Source organism: Balaenoptera physalus, assembly GCF_965194825.1.
Source record: "Balaenoptera physalus genome assembly, chromosome: 12".
Lineage (NCBI taxonomy): Eukaryota > Metazoa > Chordata > Mammalia > Artiodactyla > Balaenopteridae > Balaenoptera > Balaenoptera physalus.
In genome coordinates this window covers 88,944,939-88,962,891 of record NC_138897.1, presented here as the reverse complement: position 1 = coordinate 88,962,891, position 17,953 = coordinate 88,944,939, and the positions used below count along the sequence as shown (strand labels likewise).

The 17,953-nt window shown below is 51.5% G+C and overlaps 1 protein-coding gene across 14 annotated transcripts in view; it reads left to right on the top strand.

The window, feature by feature from the left end:
• The window catches only part of KDM2B (lysine demethylase 2B), a 122,962-nt gene that overhangs the window by 95,773 nt on the left and 9,236 nt on the right, over positions 1-17,953 (top strand). For 10 of the 14 annotated variants that reach the window (XM_082418013.1, XM_082418007.1, XM_082418014.1 and 7 more), the window contains 9 exons: positions 7,604-7,828; positions 13,029-13,172; positions 14,384-14,471; positions 14,645-14,913; positions 15,090-15,203; positions 15,851-15,889; positions 16,020-16,699; positions 17,373-17,536; positions 17,626-17,787. In XM_082418013.1, coding sequence (XP_082274139.1) covers positions 7,604-7,828; positions 13,029-13,172; positions 14,384-14,471; positions 14,645-14,913; positions 15,090-15,203; positions 15,851-15,889; positions 16,020-16,699; positions 17,373-17,536; positions 17,626-17,787 — 1,885 coding nt within the window. The remainder of the gene's footprint in view (positions 1-7,603; positions 7,829-13,028; positions 13,173-14,383; positions 14,472-14,644; positions 14,914-15,089; positions 15,204-15,850; positions 15,890-16,019; positions 16,700-17,372; positions 17,537-17,625; positions 17,788-17,953) is intronic. The other 4 variants (XM_082418015.1, XM_082418011.1, XM_082418017.1 and 1 more) reach the window with 2 other exon arrangements.

The following is a 17,953-nucleotide window of genomic DNA, read 5'->3' as shown; positions in this document are numbered from 1 at the left end:
TAAAATCCAGCTTTTCCTGGGATATCCATTATACTTGAAGATTTGGGAACAGACATGATGTTGAAAGAAATTTGTTATACAGTTGAAGGCAACGTTAGCATGACAAGGAATTCCACGCTGTTTGGGGGCTCTGGCTATCCTTCATGGGGCTACGCGTCAGTGTGCTCCTGTTAGCAGCAGTTTGGTGAGGAACAAAGAACTGTCTGAATTGTAAAAACAGACAGCCACGTTTACTGTTCTTCTCACTGACTCCTCTTGACAGTTGAAACTCTAGCCCGCTGCCTTCTTGAAACTCTTCCCTGGCTCCAGTGATACCACAGGCTCCTGCTGCTTTTCCTGCCTTTCTGGCCATTCCTTAGCAGGTTGCTGTTTTTCACCCGGCCCTTGGATGTTTTCAGTCTTGAAGGTACTGCCCAGGACCCACTTTTCACTCTGCCCATTCTCCCTGAACAACCTCGTGGACTTAAGTAGTGTTCAGCACTACGCGATGCTGATTCCCAGCTGTGTATCTCAGCGCCAGTCCCTCCTGGCTGCTGCTGGCCACCTTCCTTGGACGTCCCGTGGGTCCCTCAGATTCCAAGTGTGCATGGTGGTTTCGTGTTGTCTCTCCTGAGCCCCTTGTTCTTCTGTTGCTCAAGCCCGAAACCTCAGAGTCTTCCAGGACTCTTCCTGCTTGCATGCTCCCTATGCAGTCAGCCTCCTGGGTCTTCTAAACCGGCTCTGCTTCTAAAACATCCATGAATCATCCCCTCCTCATCGTTCCTTCTATGGCTTCTCCTCAAGCCTTCGTAACCTTCATCCTGGACTACTGTAGCATCGTCAGCTCATCTCCCTGGCTTTCATCTTGCCCACCACCAAAAAAATTCTCTCCCCACAGTGTTGCCAAAATACGATCATGTTGCTCCTGCATGTAAAGCCCTTTAACTGCTCTTACAGGGGCCACTATTTCTGTAATGTGGTGTACGGGGCCTGCAGGTTTAGGCTCCTGCCACTTCAGGGCAGTTTTCCAGCAGCCATATCAAGCTATTCCTTGAATGTGTTATCTAGTTTCACATCTCTATCTTACTCTTCCTTCTGCCTAGAATATTCACTCTCTAACCCCACCCCTACTCCTGGCCTGCAGTGTCCTATCCTCCATCTAAGACTCGTTTTAGTCACCACCCCCTGTGTCTGACACTTTTCCCAGCCTCCCTTCCCAGTGAGATGAGGCATTCCTTCTGGGTCAGCATGCCAGAGCCCAGGCTTTAGAGCCATCGCCTGGGTATCTCGGCTTCTTATTTATTGGCAGTATGACACTGGGGAGACTACTTAAATGCACCGTGCCTCAGTTTCCTTATTTCTAAATGGAGATGATAATAATTCCTGCCTCATAGGTTATTGATACAAGTATTGAAAAGAGTGTTGCTTCAGCACATGTTAGCTTTTGATATTATCATCACTGTGTTGCAGTGTGTTTATGTGGTAACATGTCTTTCTTCCCCCAGACTGTAGTGCCTTTGAGAGTATGGAACAAACACATCTTACTCATCTTTGTAGTCCCAGCACCTAGCATTGAGTCTGTACATAATTCACAGCCAGAAAACGGGTGGGTAGGTGGGTGAAAGTGTGAGTGAGGGGGTGAATGAATGAGTCTGTAGCACAGATCACATGCTCTATTGGCTAGTGATGTAGAACATTTTTTCATGTGCTTATTGCCCATTTGTATATCTTTTTTTTGGGGCGGGGGAGAGAATTATCTGCTTAAATCCTTTGCTCATTTTATTTTATTTTATTTATTTATTTTTGGCTGCATTGGGTCTTTCTTGCTGCGCACAGGGTTTCTCTAGTTGCAGCGAGTGAGGGCTACTCTTTGTTGTGGTGTGCGGGCTTCTCATTGTGGTGGCTTCTCTTGCTGCAGAGCACGGGATCTAGGCACACGGGCTTCAGTAGTTGTAGCACGTGGGCTCAGTAGTTATGGCTCGTGGGCTCTAGAGCGCAGGCTCAGTAGTTATGGTGCAGGGGCTTAGTTGCTCTGCAGCATGTGGGATCTTCCCGGACCAGGGCTCGAGCTCATGTCCCCTGCATTGGCAAGTGGATTCTTAACCACTGCACCACCAAGGAAGTCCTCCTTTGCTCATCTTAAAATTGGGATATTTGTCTTTCTATTGTTGAGTTGTTTTATACCTTAAGGATACAACCCTTACCAGGTGTATAATTTGCAAATAATTTCTCCCATTCTTCTTCTTACTTGATGGTGCTCTTTTAAGCACAGAAGTTTTAAATTTTGAAGTTCAGTTTATCTTCTTTTGTCACCTGTGCTTTTGGTGTCATATCCAAAAAATCATTGCCTCATCCAAGGTCATGAAGAGTTACCCTTATGCTTTCTTAGAGTTTTATGGTTTTAGCCCTTACATTTAGGTCTTCTATCCATTTTGGGGTTAATTTTTGTGTATTGTGTGATGTAAGGGTCCAAGTTCATCCTTTTGTATGTGGATATCCATTTATCCCCACACCATTTGTTGAAAAGTCTGTTCTTCCCCCCACTGAATTGTCTTGACACTCCTGTTGAAAATCAGTTGGTCATAAATATTGTGAGGCTTTATTTCTGCAGTCTCAATTCTAGTTCATTGATCTGTATATCCATCCTTATGCCAGTACCACACTGTTTTGTTTACTGTAGTTTCATAGTAAGTTTTGAAATCAGGAAGTGTACGTCCTCCAACTTTGTTCTTCATTTGCAAGATTGTTTTGGCTATTTCAGGTCCCTTGCATTTCCACATGATTTTTATCTTATCTTAATTTTTAAATTTTATTTTTGGCCATGCCACACGGCTTGCGGGATCTTAGTTCCCTGACCAGGGATTGAACCCAGGCCCCCTGCAATAGAAGTGTGGAGTCCTAATCACTGGACCACTAGGGAATTCCCTCCACATGAATTTTAGGATCAGCCTTTCAATTTCTGCAGATGAGCCAGCTGTGATTTTCGTCGGGGTTGCATTGAATTTGTGGACCACTTTGTTTCCACTTTAGTTGGAAACTTCCTTTTGTTTCCTTTAACAATATTATCTTTCAGTCCATGAACATGGGATATCTTTTCACGTGAATTAGTTAATCCAAGTAATGTTAATTCCAGTATTTTAGAAATGAGAGAGATTGAAGGTTCTGCCCATGAATATTCTGGAGAATAGGATCTGATAGGAGGCACTTAGTTAATATTTGTGGAATGAAATGAACTATCTCAATAGTATTCCTTTTTTTTTTTTTAATTTTTATTTTTGGCTGCGTGGGTCTTCGTTTCCGCACACGGGCTTTTCTCTATCTCTAGTTGCAGCGAGCAGGGGCTATTCTTCGTTGCGGTGCACGGGCTTCTCATTGGGTGGCTTCTCTTGTTGCGGAGCACGGGCTCTAGGCGCACGGGCTTCAGTAGTTGTGGCACTCGGGCTCAGTAGTTGTGGCTCGCAGGCTCTAGAGCTCAGGCTCAGTAGTAGGTGGCGCACGGGCTTAGTTGCTCCGCGGCATGTGGGATCTTCCCGGATCAGGGCTCGAACCTGTGTCCCCTGCATTGGCAGGCGGATTCTTAACTACTGTGCCACCAGGGAAGCCCAATAGTATTCCTGTTTAAATTTTATTTAAAAAATAGTACTCCTTTTAAGGACGATACTTGTGAGATGTTGATGGAGAAAAAGTGTTGGAATACTAAGATTTGTGTGTATGGGCGTGTGGACTCAATTTTCCTAACCAGATGGAGCTGAGGATATGAGTTCTGGGCTGATAAAATCAACAAACGGCTTTGGGGTTTGGGAGGCTGGTTTGTATGTGGAAGTCAGTGGATGCCATCATCCCTTTCGCTGAGGAGAACATTTCAGGCTGAAATTAACAAAGGGGCATTCTGGGTTACTTGAATGAATAGAGGCACAGGTAGGATAGAGCGGAATTGAGTATTGGTTTGTGAACCTTTAGATGTCACCGAAAAGAGGTTAGGACAGAAGCCAAAACGAGGCTTGTTCACCTTCCCTAATAGAGACCCTCCGATGTCTTTCTTACCTGTTGATTTTCTCAGTGGTCTTTAGGAGGATCCTGCATTACAAGTGTTGCTCAGTTGACTCCTGACCAGCAAGCTGGCCCGCGAAGTTGCAGGCGGCAGCAGCTTTTCTAGCTTGTTTGGCAGCCTGGCAGAGAGGGCCTGAAACAAGGTCTTTGGAAACAGCCACCCTTATATCTCTTCCTTCGAGGCGTTGTCTGTCGTTGGCTCTGTCATTTTCCAGGATGTCTCAGCTGCCATCAAGATCCGGGCGGATTTGGTTTTTTCCATCGTTTGGAAAAGTGCCTCTTCAGATGAGAATGAACTTTGGAAAGCACAGGAAAGTGGGCTTGTTTCACAGTCAAGTACGAGCTTTGTGACTGTGGCCGGATCGACCCAACTCTCTTACTTTTGAGTGGCCAGAGAGGCCAGAGGTGCTCAGCTGCTATGTATACCTGACGCTCCTGAGTGGGAGGCAAGAGCCATGTTTGGACTCCTGAAATTTTTTCTTTTTTTTTTCAGTCCTTCACCAAAGAAACTAGTCCTTAGACTCTCCTGCTCCAGGGTCAGAGTGTGAGCCCTTCACCTCTGGTTTTGTCCTTGGAGGCTGAACCTCGGGCTGCCTTCTCTGTACCTGACTCGAGGCTTTGAATCGCCCACCCCTTGGCCCATGTTTCAGGGATTTGAGGAGTGGGTTGCTAACAGGACGTGTGCTCTTTACCAGAGAGTCTTCCAGGCTGTGAAGAGAGGGAGAAACCTTCCTGGTCTCCATTTCTCTGGAAATTGATGTGCTTCTCTGCACCTCCTGTTGGCACCTGTCCTACTAAGGGCATCAAGGCACTAGCTGTGGGCCCCTTCCAGGGCGTGTGGTCAGTTCCCGTGGACTCTGGGGTCTCTTGTCCTACTTGGCCTGTGCATCGCTGTGGTTTATAGTGTTTAGATGTGGTTTTAGTGTTTAGACGCACATCCTCCGCTGGCTCCGTGACCTTGAGCCGGTCACTTAACCTCTAGCTCCAGTTTCCTCATCTGAAATATGGCATCTCTCATAGGGTTATTATTGGGAAATTAGGTAATATCATACGTAAAATGAAGAGCAAGATGACAGGCACTTGGCAAGTACCCACCTGCACTGCTGTCACCGTCCCTGTCATCGCTGCTTCCACTCAGCACTCCTTGCTGCTTAGTTTTCAGGTCCACAGTTCCTTACGTGCTGTTCTCAAATCTAAAGTCTCTGAAAACTGATTTTTTTTCCTTTTTTTTTTTTTTTTCCCCACTACTCATCTGGCAGCAAGACCTGACCTGAATTGACGGGCAGTGCCACGGCTGTGGAACTGCCCATGTCCATGACTGGGGGCCCCAGACCTCCCTGGGCTGCGGTGCATGGGGAGGCCCTCCACTGCTTGCAGGAGGAGTAACTTGCATTGGGGCAGCCCCTTACCCCACCGGGTGGTGTGGCTTGTGGGAGCGGCGGGGTTAGGGCACAGGGAGGTGAGGACATGTGGGCCAGTAGAGCCGGGTCTCCTTTCCTCTTTGGAGTTCAGAGCAAGTTGAGAGGGATAAAGATTCAGAGCCGCAGCGCTTCCTGACGTGGGTGCCTCACCACCAGAGGCTTCGCAGTTTCCTTGAATGCTGCAGGCTCTTGGGAAAATAAATCGAGGGAAGGGATCCACTTAGGTGTCAATACCAAAAGGTGTGTGTGGGACCTTCGGGTATGCACAGGGACCACGGCTCTGCAGGATAAAATGGTGGGGGTCAAGGCTTGATTCTCGGAGAACCATGGACTGTTTTCCTTGCTGATGTGGTTATAAGTTTCTAAGCAGCCCCAGTAGTTTGGGGGTGGGGAGCTGTGTGCATTGTGGGAGAGCGGGTCCCTGGAAGGAAGATCCTCTGCACTGTGGTACATTGTAACCACACTTCTGGGCCCAGGAGCTAGCGAGCGATGGGATTTTGTTTAGGGATCCAAGTATGACAAGCAATTAAAATGGAAAGCCTAAGGTGGACTGAAGCTTGTTTAATTGGCTGAGAAGGGCTTTAAGCATTCGATGCCAATTAGATCAGATAATTTTGCAGTGAGAGTGTGTCTCTCTGACAGAGGGATGAGCAATTTTTCAGCAAACTCAGAAAGGCGCTTCAGATGAGACACTCTCCCTACCACCCTGGTCCTTCCTACTTGTCATCCTGGGTGGACAGCGTCCCAGCGGCTGGTCTCTGATCCTGGTTTGCAAGAGGCTCTGGGGCTGGTGGCCAGGTTGTAAGGACCTCAGAGCAGGACATGTGGCTGGCTTGTGCCCTGTTCAGCATTTAGTACCACTTTCTGTTCATCTGCCTGTCTCTGTTTCCCTGAGTCACAGGGAGAAGGTCTCAGAAATCAGTTCCTTAGGGTTACTGTCTCATTCTCTTGGGGTCTGGTTTATTGAGCACATGCTAGGTGCCAGCCATCTTGTCGAGGGACAGTGGTGACAAGACACCCTCCATAACTGCCTCTCTGAGCTCCCTGTCTCAAAGGGAAGACCCATGAGAGAACAGACAGTTATGCTGTGTCAGGGGCCCAGTGCAGGGCGGTCAGGAAGGGCTGCCAGGAGAAGGCAGTGTTTAAACTGGGTCCTGCAGCCTGAGCAGGCATTAGTCGAGTGGGGTGGGGAGGGGTGGGTGTCCCTGGCAGAGGGAACAGAGGCGGATTGTGTGGCCTCCCTGCGGAAGCACAGGTAGCCCGAGGAGCCTGGCCTGACGTGGGGGGGCTGCAGAAGGCTCTTGAGCCAGGCGCGCTGCCCTCCAAAGCAGGGTGTCCCTGTCAGCTTCCCGGGGCTGCCATAGTGGAGCACCACAAATGGGGTGGCTTAACGTACGGATGCCAAGGGAGGAAGGGGTGCTGGTGGGATGACTTGGGAGACTGGGATTGACATAAATACACTATTGATGCTATGTATAAAATAGGTAATCAATGAGAACCTACCATATAGCACAGGGAACTCTACTCAGGGTGACCTAAATGGGAAGGAAATCTAAAAAATAGGGGATATATTTGTACATAAAGCTGATTTACTTTGCTGTACAGCAGAAACTAACACAACATTGTAAGGCAACTATACTCCAATAAAAATTAAAAAAAACAAAACCAAAAAAACTGGGTGGCTTAAAACAACGTATTCTCTCACAGTTCTGGAGCCTAGAAGTCAGAAGTCAAGGTGTTGCAGGGCGGTGCTTTCCATGACGGCTCTAGGCAAGGACCCTTCCTTGCGTCTTCCAGCTTCTGGCATTTGCTGGCTTCCTTGACGTTTCTTGGCTTCCAGATGGCGGCATCCCTCCAGGCACATGGCCGTCTTCTCTCTGTGTCTTCACATAAGACTTCTCTGTGCTTGTGTCCAAATTTACCCCTTTCACAAGGACACCAGTCCTATTGGATTAGGGCCACCCTAGTGACCATATTTTAAAAGTTTCGTCTGTAAAGACCCAATTTCCAAGTAAGGTCACGTTCTGAGGTTCTGGGGTTAGGACTTCAACATACCTTTTGGGTGAACACACTTCAACCCATAACCCCCCAGACTCGGGGCCTGGCCGGCCCTGCGGGCCCCCATCTCACCAGTCCTGTGTGTGCTCCCACAGAACCGGGCCGTAGGTCGGCCCAAGGGGAAGCTGGGCCCCGCCTCCGCGGTGAAGTTGGCCGCCAACCGGACCACGGCGGGAGCTCGCCGGCGCCGGACGCGATGCCGCAAGTGCGAGGCCTGCCTGCGGACGGAGTGCGGAGAGTGCCACTTCTGCAAGGACATGAAGAAGTTCGGGGGCCCCGGGCGGATGAAGCAGAGCTGCATCATGCGGCAGTGCATCGCGGTGAGTGCCCCCAGGGGCGCCCCTCCCAGTGGCTGCGGTGCTTCTCCCCCCGGGAGTGGAGGTGGCAGCCCTTCCTTGCTCCAGGACGCGGGGGCTCCTGAATGCAGGCCCCACCTGTGCCTCAGGCCGGTCTGTTCCTCTGCTCATTGGTCTGTCCAGTCCCTCCGCTTGAAGAGAATGTGGCCACAGCAGAAACCCCGGAGGGGTGCTGCCTCCTGGGAAGAAAGGGGAGACTAATGCTGTTTTCAGATTCCACGCTGCAGGACTCTGGGGTCCTGCCATGTGCTCAGGCTCCCTTTCCTTCGTAGTCTGCTGGTCTTATAACTCCTTCCTTCCCTAGATGACCGAGTACTTTGAAGTCTCTGCCATTAAAGATGTCAGGGCAGCCTGTCCTGTCTGTGACCCTGTTGCCGACATTTATGGTCCAGTTCATGACGGTTCTGGGCCCTCCCTTCCTTCCTGTCCTGCCTTCAAAGTCAGAGGTCTGGGTGGAAGGTCAGTGCCCCTCCTGAGGGGGCTGTCCCAGAGAAGGAGGACTGATTTACGGTGTCCAGGAGGAGCTGGGCCGCTGGAAAGCCTGGCCAGCCCCTCCAGGCCATCTCACCTGGCCTCCGGCCTTGCCCCAGGACAGGGCAGTGGGCTCAGGCTCTGGCAACTCAGCAGGGTCCTGGCTCTGCCCGTGTATCCCCCCTGCACACACTTAGGCATTCTGCCTTCCTTAGGGCACTGCTCCGGGCCCCAGGGTCCTCCCTGAGGGAGCGGTGATCTCCGTGCTCCCACAGGAAGCAGGCTCAGCAGGAGGGACAGGATCCTTGGCCCTGGGTAAGACCCTCACAGGCCCAGCCTGGCATCAGGCGAGGCTTCCTCCCTGGCTGCTGATGCCCCTCCAAGCCTGGGGCGCCTTCCCCTTCTCCTTCCAACACATACTGCTTGTGTTTTTGTGTTTTCCTTATGTCTGTCTCTCTTTTTAAAATTGTGGTCCAAAACTTGTACAATTTACCATCTTGACCATTTTTAAGTGTACAGTTCAGTGATATTACCTATATGCTCGTTGTTGTGCAAACTGATCTCTAGAACTTTTTCATCTTGCCAAATGGAAACTCTATATCCATTGAACAGCAGCTCCTCATCCCCCCTCCCCCAGCCCCTGGCAACCACCTTTCTACTTTCTGTTTCTAATTGTGACTGCTTTGGACACCTCATGTAAGTGGATTCAGGCAGGATGTCTCCCTCTGTGAGCTTATTTCACTCAGCTTTAATGTTCTCAGGGTTCGTCCACATGGTAGCATGTGTCAGGATTTCCTTCTTTTTAAAGGCTGAATAATATTCTGTTGTATGGATGTGCTGCATTTTCTTTATCCGTTTATCTGCTCATGGACGTTTAAGTTGCTTCCACCTCTTGGCTATTGTGAATAATGCTGCAGCGAACATGGATGTGCCAGTATCTCTTTGAGATCCTGCTTTGGATTCTTTTGGATATATTGCTATATCTAAAAGCATATTGCTATATATATATATCTCCAGAAATAGGATTGTTGGATCATATGGTCATTTTGTTTTTAATTGAGGAATCTCCATACTGTTTCCCACAGTGGTTGCTCTATTTCACATTCCCATCAGTAGTGCACAAGGGTTTCAGTTTTTCCACATCCTTGCCAACACTTGTTATTTTTTTCTTTTTTGATAGTGGCCATCCTAATGGGTGTGAGGTGATACCTCACTGTGGTTTTGATTTACATTTCTCTGATGATTAGTGATGTTGAGCATCTTTTCATGTGATTGTTGGTCATTTGTAGACCTTCTTTGTACAAATGTGTTGAAGTCCTTTGCCTATTTTAAAATTGGATTGTTTGTATTTTGTTGTTGAGTTATAGGAGTTCTTCATATATTCTGGATATTAACCCCTTATCAGATAACATGGTTTGTAAATATTTTCTCTCATTATGTACATTGCCTTTTCACTCTGTTGATTGTTTCCTTTGCTGTGTAGAGGTTTTGAAGTTTCGTTGCTCGTGTTTTTGTCACCTGTACCAGGTCATTTGAATGGATTTCAGGGAGTTTGAGCACCCCCTTGAAATTAAATACAGATTTTTATATGTGTGCCTGTGTGTATGTGCACTTTTCTGGAGTGAGGGTCCATGACTTATTGCATTCTGTCATGGTTTAAGAGAAGTTGTCCATAGGGACTCTGGGTTTTGAGAACAGTGTCACCTAAAACTTGGCATGTTAGCAGTGCCCCAGGACCGTCTCTTCCTCTTAATTTTTTTTTTTTAATTTATTTATTTTTTTGGCTGTGTTGGGTCTTCGTTGCTGCACGTGGGCTTTCTCTAGTTGCGGCGAGCGGGGGCTACTCTGTTGCGGTGGGTGGGCTTCTCATTGCGGTGGCTTCTCTTGTTGCGGAGCACGGGCTCTAGAGCACAGGCTCAGTAATTGTGGCGCCCGGGCTTAGTTGCTCCACCGCATGTGGGATCTTCCTGGACCAGGGCTCGAACCCATGTGCCCTGCATTAGCAGGTGGATTCTTAACCACTGCGCCACCAGATAAGTCCCCATCTCTTCCTCTTTAGCCATACTTTCTCTTTCACCCTCACCTTCCCTCCAGTGACCCAGGTCCAGTTATAGGAAGCTGTCTCTGCTGTCACCTGTTCTTTGCAGCCCTGGTGTCTGGCCCAGTGCCTGGCACAGGGATTGTCGGTTGAAGGAAACCTCACTTTTGTGTGTGTCTTCCTCTCCAACCTGGGACTGATGGCAAATGCAACCTTAGCCCGACCCTCACTCGAGGTCCTTGCTCTACTTCCAGGCTTCACACTCTGTTGGGGCACTTCCTGCCACGTTTTACCCACCTCTGACCCAGGCAGACCCACCTCTACTCCTCTTCCAGGCCCTTTTCCCTGATGAGTGAGTCTCTCTCTTCCCATGGGGGAGGCTTCCTCCACAGACTTTATCCCTTCCCACTGCCCAGCACCCTCTCCCTGTAGCCCTGGCCGGGGTTTCCCCTCCTGCAGTAACTTTGCAGAGACTGGTTCTTTCTCTCCTCGCCTACTTCAGAGTCTGAACGAATGATGACTCTTTTGCTTTCAGTGTTCTATCCATTTTCCAGACTTTTCCAGTTATTGGTGGAGTGTATATCTCAGCTTATTTGAAGCTATTCTAACTCAGTTTAATAAAAATTGGTTGTGTGTTTCCTCTGGATCCCAAGTACTGGGAGGTGGACGTGTATAAGGAGGAGAGACTGAGAGCCTGTCCACAGGGGTTTATAGTCTGGTACATCAGCTCTCAAACTTTGTGGTCTTGGGACCCCTTTGCTCTCTTAAAAATTATGAAAACCCCAAAGAGCTTTCGTTTATGTGGGTTATTTATTTATTAATATTACTGTAATAAAAAATTTTAAATATTTTGAATTCATTTACAAATTACAAGAAACCCACTACATATTAACATAAATAACATTTTTAGGAGAAATAACATCTTCCGAAACAAAAACGATTAGTAGGAAAAATAGCATTGTTATATGTTTTTGTAAATCTTTTTTATGCCTGGTTCAGTAGAAAAGACCTAGATTTTCATATATGCCTCTATATTCATTCTGTGATGTTGTTTTGGAGGCACTATATGAGGAAAACCTGGCCTCATAAATATGTGGTTGAAAAAGAGAGGAGTCTTTTTTGGTGGGTGGGTCTGCGCTGCTCAGCTTGTGACTGTGAAAGCTTGGAGTCCAAACCGCTGGACTGCCAGGGAATTCCTGGGAGGAGTCTTTTAATAGCCTTTTCAGATAATCGTGGATATACTTCTCATCCACCACCAGAGCTCAACAGGTGGCAAGTGCTTAAAGGTTAGTTGTAATGTGGCATCTGAAACTGTATCAGTGAACTTTTCCTACTGTTACATTAAAGTTCATTAGTCGTTCTTGCCCCTCATTTGCTCATGCCTAATGTTATAACATCAGATATTGGTCATTTGGAAAACACTGGCTCACTGAGTTTTACAGATTTTCCAAATAGGGGTACATAGTGTTATACAGTGTTTAAAAAAAAAAACACATTTGTTAACACCAGCACCAATGTCCTCAGAAAAGTCTTTAAGTATCGAGAAGCTGTCTAGTTCACGGTGGCTGATGTAAGTTTTCCAAAATTCTAATTTTTGTTTGAAAATTCAAATTTCATCATCTGCAACAAATGTTTTATTTTTCTGAAAGTGACAGGCTTACTTATTTCATCTTTGAGAAGATGTGCCAATACCCTTTTTTTTTTTTTTTTTTAAATAATCAGTCATTCTTTCAAGTAAAATGGTGTTCTATGGAGTAAATGACCAGTTCAGTTCACGGCTTGGTCACAAGAGCTTTTCCTTTAGATAACCATCATCCTTTGGTATTCAGCTGAAGTAGTTGATGCATACTTCCTATTTTGTCATGCAGAATATTAAAAGAATGTGTACTCGGAGGTCAGAGTTTTAATAAAATTAATAATTCTTACTGCTTTATTAAAGATATCCTTAAATGAAACTGGTGATCTTTTTAAGAAGCTTGTGGCCAGGAATGGCCCAGTGACTGCCTGGGCACATTGGAGCCTCTGCCCTGACAGGTGCCAGCAGTTTCACCCACCAGTGCAAGTGTCAACACAGTGAAAAAGGCAGATGATGTCTTAGTGGTATTCTGAAGATAGTTTGACCTCCCTGTAAAGTCTTGAGGACCCGGAGTCCTTAGACTGTGCTTTGATAGCCGCTGGAGAGATGCGGCCTCAGCCCCTACAGATCTGGGCTCAGTTCATGCCCCACCTCCTCCTGCAGGTCTTTTCTCATATGTGAGGCTGTCCCTGACCCCTGCGTTTCAGATTAGCCCTCCTTTCCTCCACCTCACTGCTGGCCTGGCCCTCCTTGCTTTATTTTTCTCCATTTCCCTTGTCACCATCTAACAGACTCTTCTTCATTTTGCTCGCCTCCCTCCACTAAAATGTAAGCTCAGGATGGCAGAGACTTTTATCTCTCTGGTTCAGTGCTATAGCCAGCACTTGGAGTGGTACCTGGCACGTGGAGGTAGTAGCCAGATAAGTATTTGAATGAATGAATGAATGAATGATGCGCAGTGCCTGGGCTGGTTCTCCCCCAGCTCCTGGAAGGCCCCAGGGCAGCACCTCATTGCCTTTGATGTGTTTCCCATGGGGTCCCGGCCGTGCTGACTCCTGTGTGTTCTCCCCGCTCTTCAGCCAGTGCTGCCCCACACCGCCGTGTGTCTAGTGTGTGGCGAGGCAGGAAAAGAGGACACAGTGGAAGAGGAAGAAGGCAAGTTTAACCTCATGCTCATGGAGTGCTCCATCTGCAACGAAATCATCCACCCTGGATGCCTTAAGGTGAGCAGCCTCGGGGACATCTGGCTGTGCCGCTTGGCGCCTCACCCTGGGCCTCTGGTGGTGCCGATGCTCCGGGGGTTTGGGGGGTGGAGGGGAGTGAGACTAGGTTCCCTCCCTGGAGGACTCTGAGTCTGGGGAATTCTCTGTGTCCGATGATGAGCTGAGGGCGAGAAGGTTCTGGAGTAGCTCAGACCTTGCACCCATGTCTTTGCGGGAGTGAACACACACACAGACACACACATTCCACCTCCCAGGACCTCAGAACCACAGAGAGTTCCCAGAGTCTTGCACCTGGGCCAGAGGGAGAGAGTGGGTAGTTGGGCTGCTCTCAGGGCTTCTGGGAAAAAAGGCCTGGGCCAGGGGAGGGCGGGTCCTGTAACAACAGGTGGTTGCATTCCTGTCCCATGTGCCAGGAACCTGTTCCCTTGGTGTGCCCAGGGCAGGACTGCCTCCTGGGGACCGTCGTGCTGTGCCTGCCTGTCTTAGGCAGCAGGTTCCACCTTTGAAAGGAAGAGACAGCTCTGGGCTGGCACATAGCTCATACCTTCTGCCTCAAGAGAATGTCAGCCTACTTGGCACCTCCCATCAGCCCAGCTGTACCTGTGTTTAGAGAGATGAGAGTGGGCCTGCCCCAAAGGGTGCTTCAACTCTGAGGTGTCAGTCCCCTTTCCCTCGGTGCTGGTAGTGGGGTTTGTCGTGACTCTCCCCTCTCCCCAGCACACACACCTCCCCCTCTGAAAAGGGGTGCTATGCTTTTCCCCTGGCCCCTGGTCACTCCTCTCTCTCCCGGATCAGAAGCTCCAGGGAAAGCACATCTGACTTGATGACACCAGGCACCCAGTTTGGTGCTGCTAAATGACTGAATGGTGCGTGGGTCCTTGCTGGGTGCCAGGCCCTGAGCTAATTGCTTTCACCAGGTTACCTCATTGAATTCTCACATAACTCCAGTGAGACAGGCACACTCCATTTTATGGCTGAGGGCACTGGCCCACAGAGGTGGAGTGATTTGCCCAGGGTCACAGAGCTAGGAAGAGGCACTATCAGGATTTGAATGCTGACCTGAATCCAGAGCCGCCCGTCTTAACCACTCTTGTTCTCTCTTGGCCAAAGGTGGTATGGAAATGGCTTTTGGGAGGGGGTGTTGATGCCCTTGGTGGAGCTGGCCTTGTCCACCCCTTCCCTGCTTGCTGACTGCTGTGTGTCCCTCCCAGATTAAGGAGTCAGAGGGCGTGGTCAACGATGAGCTTCCAAACTGCTGGGAGTGTCCAAAGTGTAACCACGCCGGCAAGACCGGGAAAGTGAGTGCCGGGCTCCACGTCCCAGGGGTCAGCCCGGGAGGGGGTAGACCTTGGCCTTGCCAGACCCAGCCTGTCTCCCCGCCCACGGCGATGTGGGCTTGAGGGGTACCGCGGACTCGGGGGCAAGGGCATGTCCAAAGATATACAGTTCGTGTGTTCCTTCTCTGTTTTTGGCCTACAAGCAAAAGCGTGGCCCTGGCTTTAAGTACGCCTCAAACCTGCCCGGCTCCCTGCTCAAGGAGCAGAAGATGAACCGCGACAACAAGGAGGGGCAGGAGCCTGCCAGCCGGAGGAGTGAGTGTGAGGAGGCGCCCCGGCGCAGGTCGGACGAGCACCCCAAGAAGCTGCCCCCTGACGGCATCCTGCGCCGAAAGTCAGACGATGCGCACCTGAGGAGGAAGCGGAAGTACGAGAAGCCCCAGGAGCTGAGTGGACGCAAGCGAGTACGACTGCGAGGGGCGGGCAGCGAGGGGTGGCCTGGCTGGTCCCGGGTGCAGGGGCGCGCGGGCGGGGGCGGGGATGGGCGGCGGGGAGAGCTGAAGTCACGGAAGTCCTGAGAGCCCGGCCCGAGAGAAAGGAGGGGAAAACCAGCGAGTCACTCCTCTTCCCACCCCTTTAGGCCTCGACGCTTCAAACGTCCCCCGGTTCCTCCTCTCACCTCTCGCCGAGGCCCCCTCTAGGCAGCAGCCTCAGCCCCTGGTGGAGATCCAGTCTCACTTACTTCCAGCAGCAGGTGCTCCCACGTCGCCCCGCCCTCCCCAGGCCCCGGAGACTCACGAGTCCCGGGCGCCCCCGCCCCGCCCCGCCCCGCCCGCCCCACTGGTCCTCGAACCCATTGCCGCAGACGCTCCGAGGCACCTGTTCACCGTAGCTTCCCAGGCCTCAGCCCCGAGGCTCTGACTCGTGGTTCCGGCGTGGGGTCTGGGAAGCTGAAGCTGCCGCGGGGAAGCCCTGTGGATCTGGGGGACCTCGGAGGATCCTGGCGGCCCCCTCTTCGCCCACCGGCCCTTCCAACATCAGCCACGAGGTGGCGCCTGGTTGTCTTCTCGCTCTAGCCATTAAGGCTCGGCTGGGAATCCTGCAGACCCTGCCTCTGGGACAGGCTCCCCGAGCCAAGTCCGACCTGAATGGGAGACTGCATATCTCTGGGTCTGTCCAGGGGTGGGAGGTCAGTTGGGTGGGGACAGCTCGATCACCCTCTGCCAGTTCCAGCTTCTTCCTTAAAACCAGCAGGCAGGGCCCACCCATCTGTCAGAGCAGAGAAGATGGGATTTGTTGGGAAGGTGACCCTCCAGCCTCTGTTGGTGGGGCTGGGTGTAGAGGGGACCAAATCCCACGAACCCTGGGAGCAAGCTCTGCATCCTTTCTTTCCTGTGACAGCTGAAACCCGGCAAAGAAGATAAGCTTTTCAGGAAAAAGGTACCGTCTTCCGCCCTCGCCCCAGGCCCGCTCCTGGGGCAATGGGTCCTGGGGTGGAGGGTGGGAGGCCTGGGTAGGCGCAGCCCCGGGTCTAGGGGCTCACCCCCCCACGCTCCCCCTCCTCCCTCAGCGGCGGTCCTGGAAGAACGCTGAGGACCGAATGGCTATGGCCAACAAGCCTCTCAGGCGCTTCAAGCAGGAGCCGGAGGACGACCTGCCCGAGGCGCCCCCCAAGACGAGGGAGAGCGACCACTCCCGCTCCAGCTCCCCGACCGCCGGCCCCAGCACGGAGGGGGCGGAGGGCCCCGAGGAGAAGAGGAAGGTGAAGATGCGCCGGAAGCGGCGACTCCCCAACAAGGAGCTGAGCAAGGAGCTGAGCAAGGAGCTCAACCAGGAGATCCAGAAGACGGAGAGCAGCCTGGCCCACGAGAACCACCAGCCCATCAAGTCGGAGCCTGAGAGCGAGAACGAGGAGCCCAAGCGGCCCCTGGGCCTCTGTGAGCGCCCTCACCGCTTCAGCAAGGGGCCCAACGGCACCCCCCGGGAGCTGCGGCACCAGCTGGGGCCCAGCCTGCGCAGCCCGCCCCGAGTCATCTCCCGGCCCCCTCCCTCCGTGTCCCCGCCCAAGTGCATCCAGATGGAGCGACATGTGATCCGGCCGCCCCCCATCAGCCCCCCGCCCGACTCGCTGCCCCTGGATGATGGGGCGGCCCACGTTATGCACAGGGAGGTGTGGATGGCCGTCTTCAGCTACCTCAGCCACCAAGACCTGTGTGTCTGCATGCGGGTCTGCAGGACCTGGAACCGCTGGTGAGGGGCGCCGGCTGAGTTCGGATGGGGGCACCAGGGGGTCAGGCTAAGGCTTAGGCTAGACCAGGGATGGCACATGCGTCCCCACTGGAGTCGCTCGTGATGCTCTTTCTTTCTAAGCCCCGTCCAGCTTAAGTGTCCTCCTCAAAGAGGTCTAGCAGCTACAGTGTGGTCTTGTCAAAAGAGGGGAACCCTATTTGCTTTCCTGATTTAGCTTCTTGGAAGATGAACTGAGGACCAGGGGGAGTCCTTGTCCTTAAAGAGCTAGCCCAGGTTACGAGTGCCGTGCCAGTTCCTGACCTTAATCCCTGCTTTGATAGTTCCCAGCTGGAACGGTCTCTGACCTTGGCCAAGTTACTTACCTTCATCTGTGAACAGGCATGATGCAGGGTTGTTCTGAGATATGGCCTGTGGAGGGTGTAATTAAGCCCCCAGTAAATACTTTACAGCTTCTGGTACTTTCCACGGGGGTGGGGGGGAAGGGCTGTGACAATCAGAGCAGAGGCTCTCAGGTGCCAGCGAGACGGAAACTAAACAGAAGGGTCCAGGGGACGAAGTTAAGGAGCCTCCCCCTGGGCTTGGTAGGTGGGGGACTGACCACAGCCATGCAGGGGGGCTCCCCAGGAGAGCTCCCAACTCTGACGTTGCCCCCTCTGCTGGGCCTGGCCCGCAGGTGCTGTGATAAGCGGTTATGGACCCGCATCGACCTGAACCACTGCAAGTCCATCACACCCCTGATGCTGAGCGGCATCATCCGGCGACAGCCTGTCTCCCTGGACCTCAGCTGGACCAATATCTCCAAGAAACAGCTGAGCTGGCTCATCAACCGCTTGCCTGGTGAGCACTGGGCCAGGGACCCTCAGTGTGCAGTAGCAGGGGCTGGGGTGTATCACCTGACCTGCCACCCCGTCTCTGTCCCCTGCCAGGGCTCCGAGACTTGGTGCTGTCCGGCTGCTCATGGATCGCAGTCTCAGCCCTCTGTAGCTCCAGTTGTCCGCTGCTCCGGACCCTGGATGTCCAGTGGGTAGAAGGACTAAAGGACGCCCAGATGCGGGATCTCCTGTCCCCGCCTACAGATAACAGGCCAGGTGAGTGTCCGGGACAGGGGTGTACCCAAGGCTGGGGGTCACAAGAAGGTGGTATGACCAAGCTGTGCCATTGGATCTGGTCTGACTACCAGACCCCATCTGGTAGTCATGTCTTCAAGCCTTCTCTGGCTTCAGCAGAGCTGAAGTCCCAGCTGAGTCCCAGCTG